Consider the following 24,728-nt stretch of genomic DNA (forward strand, 5'->3'; position numbering starts at 1 on the left):
AAAAGACAGATACGAGGCGACGCCCAGCGAAAGATCCTCACACAAAAAAAATAACCTCTCTCATAGCTGCATACGCAGGCAAAACCCTTTGACGTCCCTCCCTGCGAGCACGACAACCTCGCGCTTTCCGCGCCTTTTGGAACAGAGGAAAAAACTAGCGAGCCGCTTTTTTTATTTCCAGCTGCGAGGCCCGCAATGTTGACAGATTCAATTCCATGTATGTTAAAAAAAAATCTAAACTGCCGTCATCTGGAAGCAAGTTGAAAAACTCGACCGTGTCTAGGGTTTCGGCTGCATCCAAAAGCAGTGCCCTCAAAATTTCAACGCAAAGGCGGTGCTGAGCGAGCTTCGTTTCGTCTCTAAGAAGCTCCAAAACCAGACCTATGGCCCGTGTTCGACTAGCTTTTGTCCTTTGGTGAAGCAAAATAAATTCGGTTGCCTTTTGAGAGTAGTGCCTCGAGACGAAATCCAGCACGTATTCCAAGTCGCCCAGACCTACTTTGGACAAAAATCGGACGATCTCCACGTCCAACGAGCTTTCTCCGTAACTCGCCATCGACTCGAATAAAAACTCGAACACCGGGGCGTATTCCCGGTTCTGTTCTTCGGTCTGCAACGAGAGCATCTTGCAGAGCAGGCCCCGGATCTTGAACAAAAAAAAGAGAGCGCCATCTTCGTGCGAAGGAAAACCGTGGATTGAGGGGCGATCCGGATCGACTGTCGCCTCGGCCGAACCCACTTCTCGGGCGACGGACCCGGAAGAAAAAGACTTCAAGTCGCACAAGTACGAAACGTTTTCGTTAATCAAGTACTGGAGATGAAAGCGCTTATAACGTGCTTCGCACGTATGAGGGGCGTGGCCGCAACCATCATGCGAAGAATGACACGCTTCGGAGCTTAGCAGTTGTGAATAAAGTTGACGGCGAAGCGAATTAGGAAGTCGAAGTTGCAATACAAATGTTTTCGCCAATTTGTACATCAGCATTTTAGACACCTCTTCGTCTCCGCGGGGCTCATTCAAAACAGATGACAGACGCGCTTCATAGTAAAAAGCCAACATCGACGCAGGATTTTCATGGTGCTTGAAAAGGAGCTCGACCAGATCAGCCGAAACGGATTCCAGGCGTACGAAGACTTCCAGTAGGGCCCACGGGTTGAGCTGAAGCAAGTGCAGCGCCAACTCGGAAAATCCAGCATTTTCTGCGCAAGTGGACGCTTCTTCGCTATCAGTCTGAAACAGAAGTGATGAATGTTGAACCAGGTAAGTTATGATAAAAGATTCCCGAATCATCGACAAAAACCTCACTGCCGACGTGACTTCCTTCAAATTCAAATAAAGAATCGCTATAGCGAGCCTGACCAAATTCATCTCCTCTGACATGCGATCGCCTAAACTTTCGGCGGTCGAGCCGTAACGATTCGAAGTGTCGGTCAAAAGCAACTCTTGACCCGATAAGAGAGCCTCTGGCGAATGCTGGAGCTTCATGTATTCGCTCTCGAGCATCTCCGCTGTATTTCGAACGTCATACACAGACGAAACGCTTCGAAGAATTAATTCGCTGATGACCGTTAGATTTTCGTAAATAATTTTGAACACGTTATCAATGCACTTTCTCTGTTGACTATCAGTGCACAGATGCCTTGTCACCAGCCCCTTATTTAAAACGTCTTCCAAATAGAAACCGAGCGCCTTTTTGATCGCGTTCCTCGCTTCGAGCTCGCTCTCTTCAAAGGCGACCACAAGCCTAAGCAGGACTTGCTGTATTTCAACTTCACCTTTGGTCCAGCTGATAACGGACCCCATGTAAGCGCCTGCCCTGTACTCAATATCGCCACATACTCTGTACATGGCGGGTACGTCTTCGAGTGCAACCTGCGCGGAGCTCATGTCGTAACAGTCGAGAAAAGTGTGCATAACGGACGCATAATTTTGGATCAATGAATTTTTTTCCTTGCAAAGAACGTCGACTTGCCTTTTCAACTGGTCGAATAAGTCGCTGAATGTCTCCATTCTCATCGCGATCAAAGATGCGGACGGCAAGTCTAATCCCTCTCGCTCCCACTCCTCTGTCCGACACCCAGACCTGCCTTCTTCTCCATCACCAGGTCCAACTAAACACACGGATACGCACTGCTTTTCGCAACAGACCATTGACAAAATACGATCGATATGCGTAACGCTGACAATCGATGCTTCGCTCTCTCGGAGGCATGAACCCAATGGTGGCACCCAATGAACTTCCAAGCCCGATTCGGTCCAGACGTAGAGAAACATCGCGCTCATACTCGCGCCACGCGCAATGCTCGCATAATTAAACACCTTTCCCGCCGTGACTCTGTCGTCCGCGATGTAATAAAGATATCCTTTGCGCTCCGTAGATACAACCAACTTCAAAGACGAGCCACGATCATCCAGTACGCATGTCACACATACAATCGATTCGTCTCCCATATCCTTGAAAAACAACAACATCGAGTTTACCGCGTATCCAAGATCGGAAGCAACCAAATACGCGTGAACATCATAACCGAGATTTTTGATCTCTCTAGCGACTTTTGGCCTAGCCTCTGAATCGGGCTGTAACGCAGGAAGATTCATGTAAGGCATTGTATCCAATTCATCAATAGAAAGAGACAAACCGTACTCATCCATCTCGGCTTCTTCGATTTCATTGCTATCGTCTTCGCGACCACTTCCCAAACTCTGATAAGAAGACGGCTCAAATGGCCTGTCAAACTTTATGCACTGCCTCTCGTATCCTTTACCATCGCTCCCAGCGCTCCCAAGCGCCGAATTCAGGGCGGCCTCCGATACATCTGCACGTCCCTCTGAAAACAATGACTCGTTTGCCTCCCTGTTGCGACTAATGTTCAGTTTCAAAAAAAAAACCTGATTTAAAAACATGTACGCAAGGTAGTTTCCGCTAAACACCAAATCTCTGGCACCGGGCACCAATAAATCCAAGATCCAGCAGTGAGCAATTGCATCATCCAATATCTTGTACAATGATACCTGAAATTCCGAGGAAACCGCAACCAACGGATATCTACTATTCACTGCGCACGATAGCGCAGAATGAGGAAAAGAAATCAAATCGACCAACAAGTCTTTAGGACAACGCCAATTTTTATACAACCTCACTACGCAAAGAGAGTCTTCTCTCTTTTCACTCTCTATTGTCACTATACTAGTACGAATTGTCTACTTGTTACTCTCAGATAATTTTGATTATGTCCACAGCCTCGCGGCCTCCGTTTCCACAGCCACGACCGCGCCTCCTTGACAACAAGAAGCGCAAGTTGTTCCGCAGCCGCGAAAGTCTCATACCTGTCTGTGACTTCGGAGTACATCAAACGATGCACACAAGGATCCACTGTTTCGAACCTGAACTGGAATTGACTTGGAACACTCAGAGAATAGACATTTATAGAACCTAAAAACAGGGGATAGTCACAAAAGACACCAATATGAACCTCGTTCAGCGAATACACGAAATTTAAAAAATTCGAAGACGTACCAGAAAAGGCCGCAACACAAAAATAGTCATCCGTATGAATTACGCAAAAAACTTCATTTTGCACTGGAATGCTACGTTCTTGGCTGAAAACTTGGAGTTCAAGCGGCCCTCCCAACATTAAACGAAATATCCTGTGCGACTGTGTAACTTCTTAAAAGGTGCAAAGACGACAGGTATCGCCTCTATAAAGAATAATGAAACTGACACCAGTTTTTAATGGCCATTTATTTTTTCAACAATAAAAAAGCATTGGGATTTTAGAAAGTTACAGACTGTGTGACATATTACGCGATCAACAAAGTCCTCGGCTTCACTGAATCGAACATGTCTTGGGCCAATTTCACGTTGTAAAAAAAGATTACAAAACTCAGCTGTGTTCTAAGAAAAAAACATGCCACCTCCCTGAAACTCTCTCGCTCCTTCTTCTCATCGCATGTTATGTGCTGCTAAAGACAGCCAGAGACGATATATATGCACCATGCGTAATTTTACAACGTGAAAAAAAAAACAATTTTTATTTTTCTTGCGTATCGCAGCTACCATCCTTCGTACATACCCCAAACACCATCGGCAGTCTATCTAGCAGGTGCAACACTCGTGCCTTTAACACAATATGATGCACATGTAAAACTGAAACTGCAAGCACTCGAAAACTTGGCGACTTACTAAGCCGACCCTTATCGCAAAAATCCTGAGCGTATTTAGCTGAACTCGATTTCAAACCCAATAAGTGCAAGGTGTTCAAAAGAGCTACCGATGCATAAACAACTGTAAAAATCAATACGCCAAAACGATAAGCATAAGCTACCGTTGCATACACACACCCATGAACCTCCCAATACATGCGTTTGTACCCCCCTTCTCGTACAACCTCTCACAAGAGCTACTTAGATAAATATTTAAGCACATGAAACAAAGACATACTCTTTTAGATATCTTATCGCTAGATGTTAAGGTTGTTATTTAATCTCTTCATAACCTCAATCAGAGGGGATAAAACTTTCTTATCCAGAGAGGGCCCATTCTTTACGATAAAAGGATGATTAATCAACTCTCTAGCTGTCGGGCGGTTCGCAACGTTCGTTTGTAAGCAGGCATCTATGAAGGACCGCAGTTCTTCGCTGTGATTTTGAGGCTCTTTGAGAGGAGGAATTCCCTTGGTAGTTATAAAAAAAAGCGCTCGAAGAGGAGGAAAGTTTAGATAGGGCGGATCACCCTCAATCATTTCCATCAGCATAATGCCAAGAGACCAAATATCAACCTTTTGGTCATAGTCCATGCCTCGAATGAGTTCGGGTGCCATCCAATATGGCGTACCCACAATCGTCTTACGTTTGTTCCTCTCTTTAGTCAGCTGAGCGGCGTATCCAAAATCGGCTATTTTAACTGATCCATCGGCGCCTATAAGTATGTTATCACTTTTGATGTCTCGATGAATCCTCTTCAATGAATGCACATACATCAGCCCTTTCAATGTCTCTCTACAAACGAAAGCTATCTGAGGTTCTGTCATCACTACATTGTTTTCACGTTGTCCAATGATTGAAGTTAGGCAACCCATTTCCATGTATTCCATCGCTACCCACAAGTCCTTGTCTACAAGGTAACTGTCAATATACTCAATAATGTTGGGATGCTTTGATGTTTTCATAATTTGAATTTCACTAGCTATAAGCTTCAAACTTTGCGGATTGTATGTCACTTTCTTTATCGCAACGGATCGATTGGTCTTCACTTCATACGCCACGAACACTTCACCGGTCGCGCCCTCACCAATTTTTTCTATATTACAATAAATGTTGTTTGGATCATCCAACTGATTGACCAATTTATTAATGTCGGGTTCTTCAGGCAAAGTCAAACCTGCCTCCGTGAGCTCCAATGCAGCAGATGCCTCTTCAAGTATCTCACCTAAAAAGTACGGTTCGTTGCATAGCTCCTCAGTTTCTGGAAATGCTCGCTTCTCGATCTTCTGGCGCTGATAATCAGATTGGAACTGCAAAACGTCTAAAACAGCCTCTTTGTTTTCTGCAATTGTCACTTTACCAAGATCGCCCAAATCAGCTTGAACCCAAGCCTCCCACTCCGACGGAAGACCACGAAGACCTGTCTCCGTACTAATGTCAACATGAACGGCATGCTTAACGTCGAATGGTAAAGAAATTTCCACATCCGAAGAGCCCTTTTGGCGGATTTTTTTAGCTAAAAAAAAGGTGTTAAAAAATCATTCCGACTCTCTAGAAATCATCAAGAGACCATCAACGTACAGTTCGCCTTTTTCTTCCATGGCCAGAACGTTCCCTTCTCCTTGTAATTGGTCTTCAAAGAGGCATTGGTCTCATTTAGGTTGGACACTGTCAATTGGGAGGCGTCTACCTGGCTAGCGGAAACACCCAGAGCAGACGACTGAGCTGCTACGGCGTTGCTAGTAGCGGAGCCATCGCTCTGTTTGTGGTGTGGTCTACTTATCGTGGGCTTAGGAGGAAACTCGACACTATGTCGCCTCTTGCCGTTATTGGAGATGGGAGTTTTAGAAGTCGTATCTTTGACAGCTTGCTTGTTGTTGTTCGCAGACGCATCCTCTGTAATGTCGTGAACGTTGGGTTTGCTCGAGACAGGAGAATGAAGGGTATCCTGGCCTTGCTCATCATGTTCAAATCGCGATTTCCCCAGCTTATGCAATGGCGGACTTTCTTCTCTTGTCGGGTTGCTGCCCACTGGCGATCTCTGCATATAACTCTTCTTTGACGAATCACCAGTAGCCAGTTTGTTAGCGTGTAGGTTTCTGGCCGAAGTAGCATGTGGATATTCTGGTCTCGGGGGTTTAGAACCAAGCAAATGTTTCTTGTCGGCCGCGTACATATCCAATTTCCGCATCAAATCATCCTTAGATTTATCATCACACGCGACTAGTTGACTATCGAGCGGTTGCCTCGAAGGGCTCAACTTAAAACCGACTTGGCCTGGCTTTGTATTAGACGACTCTGCATTATTGTCAGGCTTCAGGGGCCGCGAATTACTTCTCTGATTGAGCCTATCGCTATCTTTTTTACCGTCGGCGATACCTTTGCCTGCGTTTTTTTCATAAATGTTCAACATGTTCAAGACGTGTCCCCCCTTTTTGCTCTCTGCGGTCAAAGGTCAATAATTTCTTCTACTGAGAACAAGAATAGGTTGTACATACCGTCATCAATCTCTTTTATATACAGTTTTTTATTCGAACCATCGTTCATCGTGATGACAGTAATGTGACAGCTATGAGCGATCGACCTTCGACAAAATTGAAAGTACAGCAGCTACGTCTATGACTTTCAATATTACGTCGAATATCTAAGTCAGTACCGTATGTACTATACAATTATGTGCCTCTCTGTAGGCGCCCAGGTTACACACAATAAACTATAAATCCAAAATATTTGAGCAACTTTGGATGCGCTGAGAATTGTTCGCACGTTGTATTGGAATAAATGCATGACGTGTGAGTTCTCGAGAATTTACCAGAATACAGGTATATCTTTGGAAAAAACCATGATAAGAGCTGGGATGCGATTGTACAGGACATATTATAGACTCTATACCTCCCTTCATACCGTTCAATTATTTTGTTCTCAATACTGGGCTGATTGGAACAATATCACATCTAGCGGATGGATCAAGGGTTCTGTGTAGCAGAAGGACGGAGAATAAACAAATTTCGGTCAAGAAACAAATGTCAACTGCCCCTGGCGAATAGTAATTAGCAATTCTATATTGCAAGACTAAATAAAGCAGGCTATACTAAATCCTCTTAAAAAATACGAAAACAATTTTGTGATACAAAACCAGTTTAAACACAGATAGACCGTGCATATTGGACTTCGGATAACCAATTTGATTGTTGTGAAAAGGTGATTCTTCTCTCAAAGCCAATATAGCTATTGTTGTGAGGCGACTAGCCTATGTTCTATGTCACTGATAACGCTGGTCCGATTTTTTTTTTGCTGGTTGCTCACTATTTTGTTGTGACAGAGAAGCATACAGCCAGGGGGTTTAACTGTAGATGATGCTCACCAATCCCGCAAAATCACGCAGCCTTCTGCCGTGTGAATGTAGAACAGCGGGATCCATAGCGGATATGGGATTTATGAATGTGATGCGTTTGCGATTATAACGTAATGGATAAGGTTGGAAAGCAGAAAATATACATATATATATATAGATAAGGTTAGATGCATAGCGCATTTGCCATCAAATTATGCGATTTCCGATAGATTGTGATAACACATGCATAAGATACATTCTTGCGATGTCCAATCTTCGCAATAGCGCCTATGCAGATGAATGAGGGGTGCGCTCTCAAGCGAGGCGCAGGTCTGTTCTTACGGGGTGTGTTAGGCTGGGGGTTAGGTTAGTTTCTTGTATGTAGTGTACTTTGCGTGGAGATGGCCCCTTGTGTGGTTTTGTGAACATGAGAGTCGCTCATTCTTGAGAACGTCTATGAGAAGAGATAGAAAGTCGAGTATTGAGTTAGGTTTTTTTTTAGTTATGGCTTGATACAAAATGCACAGATTTATATCTATGATCTAGTGAGGAGGTTTCCTGTGCATTCGCTAGATAGATACTGCAGCACAACAAGATGGCATTATTTTTTTTGTATATCCTGTCGTCGGCGCGAGGTACAGCTGTCCCAAAAAGAGGCATTCATTGTACACATGAAGGGGCGGTATAGAATTTTTATAAGAGTTTAATTGCAGTTTTTGAAATTTACAAAATTATTGTTAACTGTCGCCGCTTGTGTCATTCAAGAGCATATCTAGAGTACTTTTTCTGTGACGCCCGTTCTATTGAGAAACGTTTTAGGCATACCGGTGCCTTGGCACATAGAGGGAGTAGATTTTTACATCTGGGGCCAAATAGGACAAGACTCTCGGGCCCAGTTTTATACGAGGCACAGTACGGCTTATCTAACAATACAATGTGCCGTTGTCGTCAGAGATTTTTCTAATAGATCGCGCTTTTTGCTTTTTGATACCTGCTGCTTTATGCAACACAAATCCTTAGAGTGATAGATTAAAGAGGTTGACAAGATACTATATACCCTTTTTAGACCGGGAGTGTGCCTACTAAATGGCGTCTCTTGATAAGGAATCAAAGCGCAAGAATGACAAGTATAGTATAGATACTGAAAGCGAATCAGTAACTGCTCGTTCGAGCGACTTACACGACAATGTGGAATGTGAAACTTCATCCCTTGATAATGTCAAAAAGGCCTCTCCGGCACACAATAAATCATTGAAAAGCAGGCCATATACATGGAACAAATCTATGTTGAAAAACAGTGTGCAGTTGATGAAGAGTATGGAAAGTTCCGCTGATTTGACTGACAGTTCGAATCTTGAATCTGACGTGAGTGACACGAAGAGCAGCAGCAGTACAAAGCCGAACAAAACCTCTAGGCTTCTATCTAGGTCGAGGCGGAGTTTCAAGGTTGACAGAAAAATAGAAAAAGAATACAGTCTTGTTGGTAACATGTATAAAGGGGAGCAAACCTTGGAAACTGATACAGACAACAACAATGTTAAGGAAAGCGAATGTTTACCCAAGTCATCACGTTTGTTAAAGTCGAAGAAAAAAAAAGAATCTTGTCAGTGTATCGATGATATTGCAGAGTCCAGCCAAAAAAATCTAACTAGCGATTCTCGCGAATCTGCAAAATCGAGGAAAAAAAGTCTCGGAGACGAGCCAATACAGACCTCAAATACTTCCCAGCCTGACACTGAAGTGAATCAACCTGTTAATGCCTCCTCACAAGGGGCTCAAGAGAAAGTCGAGGATATGACGCACAATGAAACAGCTGAATCTTACAGGTCTTCGAAAGAGATTTTCGAGTCTGGTGAATTTTTAGAAAATTTCGAAGAGCGACTAGAAGAATTGAAATCGAAATCCAAAATATCTGTACCGCAAAATCTACTAAATGTTCCGGAAGACGAAGTTCAAGTGAAAACTATCAATTCCATTTACAAGGCCTATCCAGATCTACCGGAAGACACACCCCCATCAGTGGCTAGTATCTATGGATTTTACAGAGGTGAAGACAAGGTGATCGTTTATAAGGGGCATTGGTATGGAGCTGACACATCTCAAAAGGCATTCCTTAATGCCTATCAAGGGCGTTTGTACCAGGCGAAGATGAAGCCTAGCCCCCCGCTAGAGCTCTTCAACGCTAAGATTGGTGGTAGTGAAAATCACGAGGTAGCATCTAAACCGCTATCGGAAAGAGAATGTTCAGAATCAGGATTAATTGAAAGCGAATCCTACGGGCATCAAAATTCAGCAGAGGATGCTGGTCAAGTCAAAATTGAGAAGACCGAAACCGATCCATTGTTCGATAACGATAAAAGCGATCAAAATTTAGAAACCAAAACGTCGGATGGTAATTTCATCACGAGGCTTTGTTCTGACACTAAGCTGGTTTTAGAAAAACAGAGTGTTCACCCTGCGAACTCATCTTCAACAGAAACTTCTGAAGCTACCGAGGAGGCGAAGGAACAAGATCCACTTAATGTAGAAGCGAAGAAGCAATCAACTAGTTCTAGGAAAAGTCTTCATTCTAGAAGAGATATTGCTAGTTCTTTAAGAAAGAGGAGCAAGAGAATACAGAGAACTGAGTCTATGTCATCTAGTCACTCATCGACACGTCAATTATCAGATTCACAAGGTACTCATTCGACTAAACATATACCCAGGAGGCGACCTGGGCATAAGAGCACGGACACAGTGGAATCATCTTCTAGTGACGCCTCTGTTTGTTCTTCGGCGACAGCTAAAGAAGGGGATACTACAACTACTTCTCATCTACGTAGTCGAAATGTTAGTAAAACGATAAGCCCGAAGGAGCAGACTTATGCAGAGTCGAACATCAAAGTGTTCGAGTTAGACCCGTTATTACTAGAAGAAGAGCCGAATGCGAAGAAGACTATACCGGTAATAACAAAATCTGTATTTGAGGTTTTTAAGCCTGCCTCGATTGACATCAATCCGATTGATTCTGTTGGTCCCGTGAGGCACATGTTAGACATTCCGGGACACCCTATTTTGCTCCAATTGAAGGCTCTTCACACCCCGTCGAACCAAGAGGTTTTCTTCGCATCAGGCGCGTTTTATGACATCGAAAAGAAGGTCCGTTTATCGGAAGTGTTTTATTTTGATTGGATCAATGAACAAGAGCTGCTGTACACGATTATACACCAGTATTACCCAACACCTGGAAATTCCGTACTTAACACCAGAAATATTTATATGAAGTTTTCCACATCAGCAGTATCCCAGTTCATTTATTTGATTGTTCGCATTTCAACGACTCCTAGAGAAGAAATTGACACAATTTTTGATACATACTCAAACACCAATTTGAACTCTAAAGAACGTGCGAAGATGATTGACCAGTCTCGCCGGATTTTGAACCGATTGGGCAAGTACCAGCAGGCATTTGGATGGCTAGCGATTCAAATTTTTGATGAAAAATTGAACTTTAAGTTGACACCAAAGCAGGATTACTATGTATACAAAATGAAGCAGAATATGTCTGACTTGGCGCTGATGGATTATTTTTACAATAGCGAAGAGGGTGCTCGCAAAATGAAAAAGATGGACTTTTCTCTACAACTGTCTGGGTTTTTGTGTACTCCGGACAAAATCAGACTGCTCAATTATTATGGTAGCTCTCTCACGAGTTTCTTATCTCAGGATAGGGAGTCCAGCATTGTCAGTTCGAACCCGAACCGCTCACTTACCGTGTGTGATTCTGTCAAGCAGCTAATCAAACCTCCAAGGCTAATCTCGGACTACGTCTATCAGGTTCAGGAGTTTCTTCCGCCTTCTGTTCCAGTGAGGAACATCCACCACGACTTTGTTAACAATCTATATATTTATCCCCTCAATTTAACTCTATCCGGCAACAAATCCAAGCATAAAGGTTTGGTGATGTATGTGTATCTGATGGACAACGACCGGGGCGTTCATAATGCACTAAAAAACATCTACGGTCGAAGTTACGAGGATATGTTTAACAAATGCTTCATAACATCTGTATTCATGGAAAATGCGAATATTCAGGACGAGGTCAAGATCAAGCTGCCGATGAAGCTTAAGCAGTCTCATCATCTGCTGTTTTTAGTGCTCTCCTTGAATATGCGAATGAAAAAGGACAAAGATAACGAAGAAACGGAAAAATTCCTTGGATATTGCTGGTATCCTATTTACAACAACTCTATGATACTCAAAGATCGAGAGCACACCGCTCAGTTTGTTCCGTGCAAAGAAATGGGCTTGGTGAATGGATATATGGCTAGGGTACGCAATGACTTACCGGATAACAGTGATAAGGGCATGCTTGTCTTTCGTTCCAAGCTCGTATCGACTATTTTTAGCGAGGATGATTACGTCAATCAGTATTTTGACTCGATGAACAACAATGCGAAAACCAAGAAGAAGTCCTTGTTGATGTTGACAAAGGCCCATCCGGATGTGTTGATCTTGTTTTTCCCATTCATCATGGACAACATCATAGAAAGCCTGTGCCTATACAAGGCCAAGTATCAACCATTGATTTTCAAGACGTTGGTTCAGCTGTCTCAGTGTGTTTTCGATCAGTTGAATTTGTCTACGGCTAGCTACGAGAGTTTTCAGAGTTCGAATCTATTGCAGTCGTATGTAACTTATCATTTCGTGAATCCCAAATCAAATTCCTCGATAGCGGAAATCATAGCGCTCAATTGGTGCCATGTCTTGCAAGAGGGGTACTCCTCGTCCGAGGGGTCGAATTCCGGTAATCTCAAGCTGGCCAGTAATTCGCTGAGGGACGTTGCATTTTTCTTCTTTGAAATGATCGTGAAATCTCTTGCTATGAGAAAACACGAGACAAATGAATCTAGGGCAGAAATGACAACTCCATCTCTCCGAAAGTCCCTCACAGAGATTTTTCACTACGTCAGAGTTTATCGAAGAAATTCGAATCAGTGCTTTGGATTTTTGAATCGGATTTTGGCGCGAACCTGCAATCATCTGTTCACGCTGCTAGACCGTGGCTTCGTCCTGCGTTTGGTCCATCAGCACATCAGCAGTCTTAGTAGTCTCGAAGATTTACCAAATCGTATTTTGTTCCTGAAGATCGTCACTGCATATGAATATTACGTCGTACTCAACATACCCTCGTTAGATCCGGCGGACGCGCCTGATCATTTCGATTACAACACTATGTATCAAAGGCACTACTTGTCCGGCATGCTGATAAAAGAGTTGGCGCAGTTATTGATGTGTGAAAATCCGCATCAATTTAAAGAAACGCGCTACGAAACAATTGTGTTGCTGAGAAATTTGCTGTGGAAACACGATTTAGATGACCGTATTCACACAGCAGAACAACTTTCGCCGATTGCGGGTCTCTACTTTCCGTTTTGGACTCTGTTGGTAGATAATGTCCGAGTACTCACGAACGTGACACCGACTCCTCAGGAACATCCCGAGCGGAAGGAGTGGTGTTTGTGTGCCTTCTGGATCATCACGACAGCAGACGTCGACCGTTACCTGCGTTCTTGGTTTCAGCATCAATCCACCGAGACTTTGCTCAAGTTGTTTGTACTTTTGAGGACATTCTACGATACATTTGCGGACGACTTACCGCTGCACAGGTCACTTCAGCAATTCTTACCGTGTCTGTATGAGGTGTTTATGGATGAATTACACGAGCAGATTTTGCAGCAGAAGAGTGAATTGTTCGAGTCTTTCTCTTTGTCTCTTCTTTACTCATTTCGCTGTATGAACGATGAGGATCTCATCATCCGGATGTGTCATGTGATAAGGATTTATATCTCGAAGTGCAGACGCCCTCTCTTCCGATATCTGGATACCCACACTGCATGTGGAGACTTGACCTATGCGCTCTTGAACACGGGCGTCTCGTTTTCGGAGAGATGTCGAGTTGCCGTGGCGTCCTTGCTCTATTTGATGATGCGCACGAATAGTCAAGAAATGGGACACTTCGCGCGCATGAAGCTCCACTTCACCTCCGCGATTTCCAAAATAGTCAAGCGTGAGGATTGCAATTACGAGGTACTGATATCTATACTCAGGTCGATCCGAGGGCACAAAGAAGGCAAACAGCACCTTGCGCATTACGATACTCAAATTCATCAATTTCTGGTTTCTGGTATCCGCTTTGTGTATGACTATTTGTCCATCTACACGCTGCCAAATGACTACCTGAGGGCAGAGATGTACTACCAGATTTCCCTCAACTATATACATCACCCGGATCTTCGCATATCCTGGCTGGGTGATTTGGCTCGCTTGCAAGAATCACTTGAAAATTACTCTGAGGCGGCTTGCTGCTATTTGCAGATCGCATCGCTGATTTCCGAGTATTTGATGAAAATCGCTGGTCAAAAACGTCCTATCAAGATCCTTCCTGACTGCGCGGAAATACGAGAGAAGACTTTTTCTTGCATTTGCAAGGAGGACCCGCTAAGTCTCGTATGGCTCGAGAACAATACCATTCTTTTGCCAGACTTTTCAGAAGATGGCTATACTAAGTTTCTATCAGCGGCCGCCGATCTCTTCGCGAAGGCAAACGAACCGAATTTGACGATCGAATGCTTCTTCGCCCTGATTTATTATTACAAAGAGAACAACCGCTGGGAGCCACTTTCCGACATTTCTCAGCAAGTTGCGACAATTGCGCATGACCTGTACGAGGCCAACCGTTCTCAGAGTTGGATCCCGTCGAACTACTACCGAGTCGGGTTTTATGGCAAGGACTTTGAAGAGAATGGCAAGGAATACATTTATTGTGAGAGTCCCTCTGTACGTCTCGCCGACTTCACATCGAAGATTGAAAAGCTCTATGAACAACAAATCGAGGCAGGAAACCTGAAAATTCTGGGAAACAAACCGATCGAAGAGATGGAACTCGATCCGGCGAAGAATTACTTGCAGATCGTTTCCTGTGAAGTTTATCTCGAATACGATGAATTAGTTTCTAGGGACTACCACACGTACAGCGACCGGGATCTCAATGTTCAAGAATTTTGTTTTCAGCTTCCTTACTCACCAGATGGCACCGACAATCGCGAGGAATCGATTAGCAACTCCTGGAAGAGAAAAATTATTTTGAAGACCAGTAAGTGCTTCCCGTACATGCTACAGCGTCTTCCCGTTGTCAAGAAGGATATCAGAATACTCGAGCCCGCTGAGAGCGCCCTGGACCTCATGATGACGATTGTCTCTCGTTTCAAGCAAGCCTTGAATCGCGTCCCCCCAAATTCCAAGACGGTACAAATCATTCTTCAAGGATCTGTACTTACTCAGGTCAATGCCGGCCCCTTGGCTATCATCAAAGAGTTTCTTGGGAATGCCTCAAAATATCCTAGCAGCGTTATCGAAAAACTGGGCGTCCATGTCAAGACATTCGTCCGACTGTGCCAATTCGGTATTCGTCTGAACGCAACCTTGATCGAAACCAAGCCAGAACTTGCGCCTCTTCATAACGAGATCGTTAAAGCATTCGCTGTTTTGCGGGATGAGGCTGCCAAGTACTTAGACGTTCAATAAAGCATAAATTCTTTTTTCTGGTTACACTAAAGCGAGAAATCAAGAACGTTAGCAAATATTGCCAAAATCGTATTTCTTTTATGATAGATGTGTCCCTGAAAGAACTGTTGGGCGCAAGCAGTAGAAATATTTCACGCAATCTTTTGTAGGTACAACTTTGTACCACAAAAAAAATCGAATTGTTCAGTTGGGCTCATTATTTTCTCATTTTCTCTTTTTCTGTGTAGACACGGCCTTAGCGATCCACCGTACTATGCGGTTCAAAACCGTCTGGATCAGACACCGGTCTCACCGTTCCAGTCTGCCATTTTTCTCTCTGTCAGTGGGTAAGCCTTTTAACTGGAATGATTCCCACATCATCATAGGCACTCTCGATGGCCAGCTGAGATTCATCCCTATTTTTGCTACAGAGGTACTTCAGCTCCTTCTAGACCTCAAAACTATTTTTTATTTTTTTTAACCCCGATTTACTGAACAAGGAGGAGAACGAGCACACCATCTGTTGTCAGGAATCCGCGATTAGCTGTATTTTGCTGCACCCTGTCATAAACTTGCAAAAGATTGATCTCATAGCAGGAGACTTAACAGGCAACCTTTTCGTGATTATGAATGGCCAGATTGTCGCTCGCCATCTTTTTAACCATCCTATCACAGCCATTTCTATCGATCGAAATATTCGTATGTATGTCGAGCCTGCTCACTATGCGTGCAAAAATTTTCTGACGTTGTTCAAATGGGATTTTTTTGAGAAGATACGCCGACTGTCTTGTTTGTTGGAGATCTAGGAGGTTATCTTACAGGAATCAAACCTCTCCTTTCTCAGAACAAAGAGTATGTGGTCAAACCGTTACCCCTCTGCACATCTAAAAATTTTTCTATTGAAGAGCCATCGCCGGGTCAGCCATCACAGTCCGACAACAGCCAAACATACTCCGGCGAACATGTTCCCAGCTATTTTGATACGGCGGATCGGGATTTGTCTATTTCAACAATTCACTCTGTCATTCTTCCGGATGTTTCCGGCACCCCAAGTCACTTTCAGATTGTGACCAACCATTCTGCTTGGCTTTATTTGTACAATCTAAATGTCTGTGTGGCCAGAATAGCCTGTCCAGATATCATTCTTGCGGTACGCGAAAAAAAACACAAAGCTTTTGTATGGCTTCTCCGATGCCTAACTATTATTATCTTAGGTTTGCTGCGGGAGCTTCACGACAGAAGGCAAGGTGGGCTCACCGCAGATAGCCGTTTCGTGCAAGGATAGCAACATCTACATAATGGAAAACTATCAAATATCGAAATTGACATCCGTCGACTTTTCTGTTACTCAACTAGCTGCCATCAAAGACGCTGAACACCCATCATTGGAACGAGATCTATTACTGTGTGCTGGACATTTTAACTCAATATATGTTTACAGAGGTAGCCAGCTCGTCGCTGAAAAAGAGACAGGGGATTGGGTCCATTGTTTGCAAGTCTGCCGGTTGGAGCAAGGCAAGCGGCAGACTCCGCAGGAATATGTCATCGCCGGCCAATTGGATAACACCATTCAAATTTTTGAGTTGGAATCGGACGAAGCGTAAAAAGGAATTTAGAAATTGCTGTCCGCAAAAGAGGAGAGAGCCAAGCATGCAGGAAATGCAGGCCTTTTCAATCTGCTTCAGTCGAGGAGAGCATGCTGTTTTTAACCAGCAATTCAGATTCGATAATTGTGACATGCAAGCACCCATATACCGAAAAAAAAATTCGAACAGTCAAGCGAATAACGGACAGAAAAATAACAAGTATTCATCGTACAGGACTCGTCTGCTCCATATTCGCGCAAATAATTTTTTCCTATTATGGATCAATTGTGCTATAAGCTATGCTTTGCGCGCGCGTATCATTCTAGATCAGTATTCAATCTTCGGCGCACGTTCTGGTGTGAAATTCATTATACTTTTGTCCTAATTGAAAATTTTTGTCGGCCAATTCTAGAATTTTGGCCTTTTCTTCTTGCGAAAGCTTTCGAACAAATTTTGCCGGACTCCCGCTCCAATATTCCCCTGGAGGGATGCATCTTTTTCCCAGCAGCATAGACCCTGGTCCGAGTATGGAATGGTGCGAGACGGTCGCGCCATCGAGTACGACGGAGCCCACATCGACGACGCATTCATCTTCCAAGGTGCAAGCGTGTATGACAGAGCCTTGGGCAACCGTTACGCAATTTCCTATCACTGTTGGTAACGGGTTGATGGGACCGGTGAGGCTGCTTTTAGAGACGTGGATGGTCACGTGATCGCCAATAGACGTTTTGCTGCCCACTTTGATAGTGCTGACATCTCCTTAAAAAATTTTGTCGGTTGGCCAAAATTTTTTTGCTCTGTCGTACAGAGGAAAAAAAAAGCCTGTTACAGAAAAAACATCGTACCTCGCAAAACGGCTCCGTACCAGATGCTAGAGAAGTCTCCAATTTCGACCGCTCCAATTAGAGAGGCCGATGGCGCTATAAACGCCACATTTTTAATGATTGGCTCTCTATCGTACAGAGACATCAATTGGCAATGACGAGGCACTTGAATTTTGTATTCGTAGGCGAGAATTTAAATGGTTAATAATGTAAGCGTCTTTTGGATTTCAATTGGGCCTGACCTTGGTCCTGAATTCTATCTTGATTTACTCGTGGTTGAATTAGAGAAATAGAGCATACATTGCTTTTTGTGGGCTAAGTTGCCTTGAATGGCGCATCCCAGACGATCCAAGGCCTGGCCTGTTCTTCGAGTGATGTACCCCGTGAAAAACAAAAATCGCTTTACATTTGCAATAATGAAGCTCATTCCTGCAAGCAGAAAGAATAGGCACTCATTTCTCCAAAAAAAAAATAACGTCTATTATTGTTTTGAAACAATTTATTCTGTTCCGCCATCCTTTTGCTTGAAACTCCATTGCTAGCCAAATAACAGACCATAGAATTAAAACCAAATATTTTTTGATTGCTCTGTTTCTCAAAACGGCTTGAAGTTCTTATACATGCAAACCTACCTCTTTTAAAAATTATTGCATACGCTGCACATCACACGCTCGAAGTTTCTTAACTCTTTCCGCATGCAGAGCGTCATCAAGTCCTTAATGGATTTTATATCTGCTAACTTTCAGCTTTTCACCATTCGTTCAATTAATCAAGAGCTTCTCCCTGTCAATTTACAAGGTTTTTATTGTCTTCTATCCCTGATTCTCGATTACAGCAGAAATAACTGATTTCAACACTAATCCTGAAAATGCCTTGCTCTTTCCAGATTTTTCCAGTCTTCTGGATGCACTAAAATCGCTAGGTATCTGTTTCCTGCCTTTTTTTTTTTGACAAAAACACTGTTTTTCGCGTAAAGAAAAACCTGACAATTTTTGTAATTTTTAGGCACTGATGTATGTTACAAGGAAGAAGACATCCACCAACTGGCTGGCAAAGCCTTATCCAGGTCCGTTTCTGGATATGGTCGCGTCGTTGGCGCCTGGTGCAGGCAAGTACATGACATTGTGCTAACTTATTTTTTCTCGTCGACTTTTCTCAACCTGTTCCCCATTCACCGCTTTAAAAGTGCGACCCGAGCTCATTTTTTTGTTAAGGAGAAAAAATGTGTCGGCATTTATGTCAAAGTATTTTCAGAAACCGATTCGATTTTGATTTGTGTTTCTATTTGGCATGCAGAAAGTTCTTGTCGCTCTACCATCTATAGTCTCACTCCAGATGGTTTCGAAGGGCAATACTGGTACCAGAGTTTAGAGCGGGTTTTGACCTCAATACTCACTCGTTCGCATAAGGCCGAGCTGCCTACTGCCGCTTCTTTTGACGAGCTTCCGGACTCCAGGTCTTTTCGCATTTCTGTTCATACTCATTCATATTCAGATGCACTGCACGACCTAATCGATTCAGGACATTCCTACTTTATGATTGATTTGCATGGTGAAATCTGTACGGACATTGAGAGAGGCCGCATCAAAATCTTATTTTGTGGCTCTTTTAACCCATTACATGAAGGACACGTTGGTCTGTTTCAGGTCTCTTTGAGCCATATTTCAGAGAAACACCCGCATATTGAAGCGGCATTCGAACTGAGCGTGGTCAATGCGGATAAGGGACGTATCGTAGAACAAGTCTTACACAGAGCGGCCCAATTTGCAGGAAGATACAATCTCATTATTACGCAAGCTGCTACATTTATTGAAAAAGCAAGAATTTTTCCCAATACAATTTTTGTGGTTGGGTTTGATACGATTGTTCGAGTTCTCAAAATGGAGTACTACGGGGGTACTGAGAAGGGCCTTGTTGGTTTTTTGCGAGAGTTTGAGGAGTTGAATTGTTCTTTTTTGGTTGGAGGAAGAGTTGTCGACGACAGGCGTAGTTTTATGACAATGAGTCAGGTGGTGTTTACGGAGAAGACTAAAAAATATGCACATTTATTTCAGCCTATTGATACATTTCGACTGGACATTAGTTCAACGGAGTTGAGGAAGATTCATTCACTTTCGTGATGCAGGAAATGTAAAAGGAAGGTTCAGGGCCTCGTGAAGGATATAATTTTATTATTTTAGTATCGGTACAATACAACAGATTGCGTCTTTTTTTGAGATGTGTTTTTGTATTTGTATTTCTGTTTGTCTCGCCGAGGTATGGCATTGCATTTCGCTCGCTATGTACTACCACATCGATGTATCCGGTCGGATCGGAGATTGTCTACGAAGTGTGGAAGTCGGGGAGCGACTGGCCGTAATCTATGCTGTCGAGATTTGCCTCAGCGTGCTTTTTGTGCGACGAGTTTACCTGAGCTGAGTTCGATTTCTCTGGAGTCGTCCCGCGCATTGAAATACGCAGATGTAGGTAAAAGTATGTCTTTTTTTTTTAGCGCGGCCTTTTGAAATGAGAGACTTATGCGCGTAGTACGAGACGACGGCCGAACCGGCCGCTTTTTCAGAGATGTGGTTATCGTTAGAAATGGAGACGGATGGGAGGTACGTGCAGGTGGAGCGTACTTGGTGCAAGAAAATATATTTTGTCAGTGACCAGGAGCTGAAAACCTTATTGGGATTTTAGATAGAGTTAGACGGATACAGGGTGCCAAGCAAATCAGGCAATCAAATGGTGCTCCCATCAGAGAGTCTCGCTATTGGCGTGGCACTAGATTGGGAGTACATGCACGACCGAGTTGACCCGCGAAGAATGTTTTTAGTACGTTTTTCGACTTAAGTATTTTTAGAATAATTATAAGGCGTTAATTTTCCATGCCTTGGGTAAAATATGTAGTACAAATTGGCATCGATTAGTGTGGATTTGAGTAAGGCAGAGGAACAGTCTAGAAGGAAATCTTTGATACGAACATTTGGCTTTGATTTGTTAGGATTGCGGACTGAAGTTGAGAACGAGCATTTGAATAAGCTTTGGGTCAAGCATCACGATCCAATAATCAATTGGTTTCAAAGAGAATTTGACACGGAGTTTTGTGTGTCGAAAGGCATTTTTGCTGGCCAGGCCAAAGAGACCAGCGCAATAATTGAGAAGGCAGTGAGTTGTTTAGACAATTGGACATTGACTGGCTTAGCTGCTCTATCTGACTCCACGCTTTCTGTATTAATATCTCTGGCGCTTTGGAATCGTGTAATTACAGTGGAAGAAGCTGTGGATGCCGCATCTGTCGAACATTTGGCGTTTGAAAAAGTGTGGGGCAGCGTCGAAGGATCAACTGACTTGCGTAGACAAGAGCTATTGACGGATGTGGCGGCTTCCACATTTTTCTTAAGATCCTTACCTTCTGATCCGTTGAACGGGGACAAAATTGGTTATTCGAAAAAAGTTTGAGGCTTGCAATTATAGAATCTAACCACCCTAGTGTGATAAAAATACCTTTTGCTATTTTTGACGAGCTATAAATTTTCCGATAGGACGAAAACTAATCTTTTGCGTGGAAACTGCAGATCTATTTTTTGATTGTGATACCTGTATGGTAGACTATGCTCTCATAACACCATTTTCGACAGATAAAAAAAACTCTGATCAAAATCTTTATTTTTAATTCGAGCTCAGCAGAGGGTTCATGACACGCAACGACGAACCAGATCGTCTTTTTCAACAGCGTAGCGCGCGCTTGAATGTACTAACTAGCTTTGAGGATCAAATTCACAAGATCTCTTCCGAATACAATGCCTTGGAAAGCAAGCTTCACAAAGCAAGGCATTCAAAATATCACAATGTTAATTTTGCGTATTTGAATCATTTAAACAATCACATTTTGATGATGAGTGATGTTGTCCAATTTGGAGAGTGTACGTCCATTTTCTCTTTCAAGAAACGCACAGCCGTGCGGACTTTGCTGACTTCTGAATTTCGAAAGCGAGTAAGTTGAAAAGGGGTGAAGAGATCCTGAGCAAGCAAATACAAATAATCAAATCTCCTCGCCCGCAGGACGAGAAGATGGACGCACTGTTGGAATTGAAGAGAATCCTGACTTCATACCGTATGCGGCGAAGAGAGAGGCTAAGACGTGATTTTGTGTGTAAGGAAGATATCTTTTTTTTATAATTTTAACACTTGTTCATATCACATGCAGAAGGATACGATTTGCGTATCTCCAAGTTGGGCATATTGGATGCCCTGATGGAAGAGTTGAGCGACGTCAACAAGGAAAACCACGTGATATCTCTCTGTCTCGAGATACTCTCCATGCTGACAACATTTGGTACATACTCTTTTTTTTTTGTATTTTTTATTGTGCAATTACTGACACTGTTTTCACTGAGGAATTCAGCGGACTTTGAAAACTGCAAAAAGCGAGCAGAATTAGTGAGCCATGTTATATCCAGGTTAGGGAAGAACAAAACGATCAACACGATAGAATTTTTAACACAAATTCTGGCTAATTGCTCCAACATTCCAGGCAAACATGACCCAATTATTGGAATATTAGACACACTAGTTCAGAATTTGCAACTTTCCAAAAGTGTGATGCTCTTCCAGCACTCTATTCGATGTATTGTTAATCTTTACGTGAACAATCAGGATAGAGACGAATTGAAAAAAATCAACATCCTTGACCTGGTCACGTCTAGCTTGGAATCTCAGCTGAAATCAGTGAAGGAACAGGCCCTTTGGTGCTTTGCATATCTCTCATTTAATGCACGCGATTGCTTCAAATCCAGACCGGATCTTATAACTACCTTATGTAAAATTACCATACACAATAATGCATCTAAACCTGCGCACAGCATGACATGGATATGCCTAGCTAATTTGGTGTTGATCGAAGAATACAGCTCGAAAATCATTGAATTTGTATCTAACGCGGCTATGGAATTTCTTACTAGTGAAGTAGAATCGATCATCATGGGCATCAAATCCCCCCTTCTCTATGGGGTCATCTCTTATATAGCAAATATGTTATACACCGACAGTTTAAATATCAAATCTGTTCCAGTCATACCTTTAATTGCAAACATCGTGAAAATCATGGACTATGGTGACTTTGAAATAAAAGCTCAAGCCGCTCGTATTTTGGCTCGACTAAGTGCAAATAAAGATTTACATCGACGCATCGAAGCTTCCCAGGCGTTTAACGCGGTTTTGGATGTCCTGTGCATGGGATACAAAAATATTTATCTACTTGAAGTAATCGACCACTTCGCCTCCAATCCAAATTTTTATCAAAAGTTGAATCATCCTATAATTCTCTATACATTGGCCAAATTATCAGCGCCCGGGACGAACGACAGCCAAATACAACTCGTCGCTCACAACATTCTGGAGAGACTACAACAATACGGCGACGTGCAGCTTAATTCTTGCATCGAAGAGATGATGACGTCGCCAACTTCATTTTCAAAGAACATTGCTCGAAATCACTAATACATCGTGTCAATCCACACTATAAACCCTCCTCTGAATTGCTACCATCAACGCGGCACAGACTGCCGAAAAGATAAAAAACAGATTGAATAGGAAACGATAAAACTCGAAACGCATACCACTCAAGCTCAGCATGATGATGGTCCTAGTTATCTGAAGTTAGTCAAGTGGTTGCATACACAAGAGTGAGCTTACGGCGTTTTAATGGCCGGCCCTGGAAAGTTTCCAAAATATATATATACCTGTAACTTTCTGGAAGCGTCTCTCTGATCAAGAAAATAACACTGATAAAATACATGCCCGTGATTTGACTGACCAATAAAATAATGCTAGATGATGTGATAGAATATGAATAATTCAGAAAAAAGTGCGTTAGTCTGTTAAAGAAAGTCTTCATTGCTTGTACAATCATCAATCCAATTATCATGACTGAAATGTTCTGCGACCAAAATGGCACGCTAATTCTTAGACCAAACCAATTGGATATAGCGGAAAGGAGGGTTGTGACTGGGTCTATCCTAGATTTTCTGTTGAATAAGATGTTAATGTTGCACATACAGAACTTGTAGATAACGTGGATGGACAAAATATAAGCAATTGCATTACGGAGGAATCCTCTCCGATTTTCGATGGATTTGGCATGACTTCGCTCAGAGCTTAGATAATGAAATTCCAGATATTGTTCTGTTAAAAGGCGCTCCAATGCCTTGATTTCTTTTTTTTTAAAAAAAAAGTGAGTTATTTAAAAGCCGCTCTTTTGTGTAGCCGGTAAAGTGTGTACGGACCTTCTGCAAGCTGCGGGCTGTCCTGAACATAAACTGTGTTTGAATACTCTGCCAGAAGAAGGGATGGTTTTTGGTTCATGGTCGGGTTGTTTTTGCATTTGGCCATCGACCGGAGCAACAGCGCCTTTTTCTTATCGACAAGAACTTTCAGGTTATGAGCTAATTGCATTTCGAGCTCGAAAAGGTAATTCGAGCTGATTTTTCTAGAAAAAATCTTCAGATGGGCGACAGGAAATGAGACCGCGCCGAATCCGGATAACGCAGCCGTTACAGTAATCCCTAGTACACCTACTCTGCCGATTCCTGAAGCGATCAATGAAATAGAATTTTTGTCCTCAAAGATTGGGAGAAAGTCGCTTAGCCTCCTAAAAATGTATAAGAAGACGAATTCAAAAAAAACAGAAAATCCCCATGCGAAGGGTCGACACAGGCCTGGGGAAAAAGGGGGAATGTTATCGAAAGCGATATCTGAGTAAGTCTCAATGCGCAGAGTTGGTTTTTTGTAGTGAATGGAGAAATACGTACGATGGGAAATACAAATGATGTATGCCTGATAGCAAGGGAGAACGAATACCAGCAAAGTCACCATCAATCCCTGACTCAACTTCCAAATGGTCCACCTGGTTCTGTTTCGTGCCAGTCACGTTTGAATAAAACGTCAGAACGGGGTATTGTATAGGGACGAAGAAAGAAAAAGAAGCATACGATTGATTCAAAATACCCAGAATTTCGAAAATGATGAACTCGAACATCGAACAAGATATGGCGATGATGGTCGTGAACAGAATAACGGACGCCTTGGCGTGGCCGACATCACAATTTTTAAACAATTTGGCAGCTATGCGCATCCGAGTAAAAATGAAGAAAGAGACTAGGGATCCCACGACTATGGTCGAATCCCGCATTAGCTCCAAACCGGTCAGGCTCTCGACCACCATGTCTGAAGGCTCGAGAGAAATTGTTTGCGCG

General features: G+C 42.9%; 6 protein-coding genes across 15 annotated transcripts; 3 read left to right on the forward strand and 3 right to left on the reverse strand.

The window, feature by feature from the left end:
• Positions 1-42: 42 nt before the first annotated feature.
• LOC126316804 (uncharacterized) lies at positions 43-3,943 on the reverse strand. 3 transcript variants are annotated; one of them, XR_007556281.1, is made up of 3 exons: positions 3,519-3,943; positions 3,329-3,434; positions 43-3,183 (listed from the first exon to the last, which is right to left on the reverse strand). XR_007556281.1 is itself a non-coding variant. In XM_049992896.1 (3 exons), the coding sequence occupies exons 1-3, from the start codon at positions 3,634-3,636 to the stop codon at positions 155-157; spliced, it is 3,258 nt and encodes a 1,085-aa protein (XP_049848853.1). In that variant the 5' UTR covers positions 3,637-3,943; the 3' UTR covers positions 43-154. The 3 variants fall into 3 exon arrangements, 1 of the variants encoding a protein (XP_049848853.1); XM_049992896.1 differs by having other exon boundaries at positions 43-3,188; XR_007556280.1 differs by having other exon boundaries at positions 3,329-3,943.
• Positions 3,944-4,001: 58 nt separating this feature from the next.
• On the reverse strand, positions 4,002-7,558 carry LOC126316806 (serine/threonine-protein kinase pakC-like). Of its 4 annotated transcripts, none has more exons than XM_049992897.1 (5): positions 7,109-7,558; positions 6,912-6,953; positions 6,703-6,826; positions 5,786-6,646; positions 4,011-5,720 (listed from the first exon to the last, which is right to left on the reverse strand). In XM_049992897.1, the coding sequence occupies exons 3-5, from the start codon at positions 6,749-6,751 to the stop codon at positions 4,462-4,464; spliced, it is 2,169 nt and encodes a 722-aa protein (XP_049848854.1). In that variant the 5' UTR covers positions 6,752-6,826; positions 6,912-6,953; positions 7,109-7,558; the 3' UTR covers positions 4,011-4,461. The 4 variants fall into 4 exon arrangements, with proteins under 4 accessions (XP_049848857.1, XP_049848856.1, XP_049848854.1 ...); XM_049992898.1 differs by having other exon boundaries at positions 6,912-7,032; XM_049992900.1 differs by lacking the exon at positions 6,912-6,953 and having other exon boundaries at positions 4,002-5,720.
• Positions 7,559-8,271: 713 nt separating this feature from the next.
• LOC126316823 (dedicator of cytokinesis protein 9-like) lies at positions 8,272-15,165 on the forward strand. The gene is made up of 2 exons (XM_049992918.1): positions 8,272-8,450; positions 8,559-15,165. Exon 2 carries the CDS (start codon positions 8,625-8,627, stop codon positions 15,102-15,104), a length of 6,480 nt encoding a protein of 2,159 aa, XP_049848875.1. The 5' UTR covers positions 8,272-8,450; positions 8,559-8,624; the 3' UTR covers positions 15,105-15,165.
• Positions 15,166-15,311: 146 nt separating this feature from the next.
• LOC126316745 (uncharacterized) lies at positions 15,312-17,724 on the forward strand. 2 transcript variants are annotated; one of them, XR_007556270.1, is made up of 4 exons: positions 15,312-15,516; positions 15,584-15,786; positions 15,857-16,233; positions 16,298-17,724. XR_007556270.1 is itself a non-coding variant. In XM_049992838.1 (4 exons), exons 1-4 carry the CDS (start codon positions 15,358-15,360, stop codon positions 16,685-16,687), a joined length of 1,125 nt encoding a protein of 374 aa, XP_049848795.1. In that variant the 5' UTR covers positions 15,336-15,357; the 3' UTR covers positions 16,688-17,724. The 2 variants fall into 2 exon arrangements, 1 of the variants encoding a protein (XP_049848795.1); XM_049992838.1 differs by having other exon boundaries at positions 15,336-15,516; positions 15,584-15,782.
• Positions 17,725-18,027: 303 nt separating this feature from the next.
• On the forward strand, positions 18,028-23,608 carry LOC126316746 (uncharacterized). 4 transcript variants are annotated; one of them, XR_007556271.1, is made up of 10 exons: positions 18,028-18,291; positions 18,380-18,415; positions 18,499-18,559; positions 18,680-19,965; positions 20,020-20,090; positions 20,173-20,307; positions 20,383-21,398; positions 21,467-21,589; positions 21,683-21,811; positions 21,881-23,326. XR_007556271.1 is itself a non-coding variant. In XM_049992841.1 (4 exons), exons 1-4 carry the CDS (start codon positions 18,189-18,191, stop codon positions 19,611-19,613), a joined length of 1,134 nt encoding a protein of 377 aa, XP_049848798.1. In that variant the 5' UTR covers positions 18,146-18,188; the 3' UTR covers positions 19,614-19,654. The 4 variants fall into 4 exon arrangements, 3 of the variants coding, with proteins under 3 accessions (XP_049848798.1, XP_049848797.1, XP_049848796.1); XM_049992841.1 differs by lacking the exons at positions 20,020-20,090; positions 20,173-20,307; positions 20,383-21,398; ... (1 more) ...; positions 21,683-21,811; positions 21,881-23,326 and having other exon boundaries at positions 18,146-18,291; positions 18,680-19,654; XM_049992839.1 differs by lacking the exons at positions 18,028-18,291; positions 18,380-18,415; positions 18,499-18,559; ... (1 more) ...; positions 20,020-20,090; positions 20,173-20,307 and having other exon boundaries at positions 20,974-21,398; positions 21,881-23,608.
• On the reverse strand, positions 22,750-24,717 carry LOC126316753 (Golgi pH regulator-like). Its single transcript, XM_049992848.1, has 5 exons — positions 24,465-24,717; positions 24,285-24,385; positions 23,760-24,191; positions 23,217-23,688; positions 22,750-23,119 (listed from the first exon to the last, which is right to left on the reverse strand). Exons 1-5 carry the CDS (start codon positions 24,695-24,697, stop codon positions 22,984-22,986), a joined length of 1,374 nt encoding a protein of 457 aa, XP_049848805.1. The 5' UTR covers positions 24,698-24,717; the 3' UTR covers positions 22,750-22,983.
• Between the last annotated feature and the right edge of the window lie 11 nt (positions 24,718-24,728).

The sequence above is a fragment of the Schistocerca gregaria genome, unplaced genomic scaffold (genome assembly GCF_023897955.1).
Source record: "Schistocerca gregaria isolate iqSchGreg1 unplaced genomic scaffold, iqSchGreg1.2 ptg000599l, whole genome shotgun sequence".
NCBI lineage: Eukaryota > Metazoa > Arthropoda > Insecta > Orthoptera > Acrididae > Schistocerca > Schistocerca gregaria.

What these genes read in the sequence shown, in the direction of transcription:
- LOC126316745 (XM_049992838.1), top strand. Translation starts at nt 15,358, where the DNA reads ATGCGGTTCAAAACCGTCTGGATCAGACACCGGTCTCACCGTTCCAGT. An exon ending in TCCCTATTTTTGCTACAGAG is followed by an intron (nt 15,517 to 15,583) that starts GTACTTCAGCTC and finishes TTACTGAACAAG; the next exon opens with GAGGAGAACGAGCACACCAT. An exon ending in GTCCAGATATCATTCTTGCG is followed by an intron (nt 16,234 to 16,297) that starts GTACGCGAAAAA and finishes TTATTATCTTAG; the next exon opens with GTTTGCTGCGGGAGCTTCAC.
- LOC126316806 (XM_049992900.1), bottom strand. Translation starts at nt 6,751, where the DNA reads ATGAACGATGGTTCGAATAAAAAACTGTATATAAAAGAGATTGATGAC. An exon ending in TATAAAAGAGATTGATGACG is followed by an intron (nt 6,647 to 6,702) that starts GTATGTACAACC and finishes CTTTGACCGCAG; the next exon opens with AGAGCAAAAAGGGGGGACAC. An exon ending in ATGGAAGAAAAAGGCGAACT is followed by an intron (nt 5,721 to 5,785) that starts GTACGTTGATGG and finishes CCTTTTTTTTAG; the next exon opens with CTAAAAAAATCCGCCAAAAG.
- LOC126316746 (XM_049992839.1), top strand. Translation starts at nt 21,170, where the DNA reads ATGACACGCAACGACGAACCAGATCGTCTTTTTCAACAGCGTAGCGCG. An exon ending in GAGAATCCTGACTTCATACC is followed by an intron (nt 21,590 to 21,682) that starts GTATGCGGCGAA and finishes TATCACATGCAG; the next exon opens with AAGGATACGATTTGCGTATC. An exon ending in CTCCATGCTGACAACATTTG is followed by an intron (nt 21,812 to 21,880) that starts GTACATACTCTT and finishes TGAGGAATTCAG; the next exon opens with CGGACTTTGAAAACTGCAAA.
- LOC126316804 (XM_049992896.1), bottom strand. Translation starts at nt 3,636, where the DNA reads ATGTTGGGAGGGCCGCTTGAACTCCAAGTTTTCAGCCAAGAACGTAGC. An exon ending in TTGTGTTGCGGCCTTTTCTG is followed by an intron (nt 3,435 to 3,518) that starts GTACGTCTTCGA and finishes CCCTGTTTTTAG; the next exon opens with GTTCTATAAATGTCTATTCT. An exon ending in TACTCCGAAGTCACAGACAG is followed by an intron (nt 3,189 to 3,328) that starts GTATGAGACTTT and finishes AATTCGTACTAG; the next exon opens with TATAGTGACAATAGAGAGTG.
- LOC126316823 (XM_049992918.1), top strand. Translation starts at nt 8,625, where the DNA reads ATGGCGTCTCTTGATAAGGAATCAAAGCGCAAGAATGACAAGTATAGT.
- LOC126316753 (XM_049992848.1), bottom strand. Translation starts at nt 24,697, where the DNA reads ATGGTGGTCGAGAGCCTGACCGGTTTGGAGCTAATGCGGGATTCGACC. An exon ending in CAGCCCGCAGCTTGCAGAAG is followed by an intron (nt 23,689 to 23,759) that starts GTCCGTACACAC and finishes TTAAAAAAAAAG; the next exon opens with AAATCAAGGCATTGGAGCGC. An exon ending in ACGCTTCCAGAAAGTTACAG is followed by an intron (nt 23,120 to 23,216) that starts GTATATATATAT and finishes TCAGATAACTAG; the next exon opens with GACCATCATCATGCTGAGCT.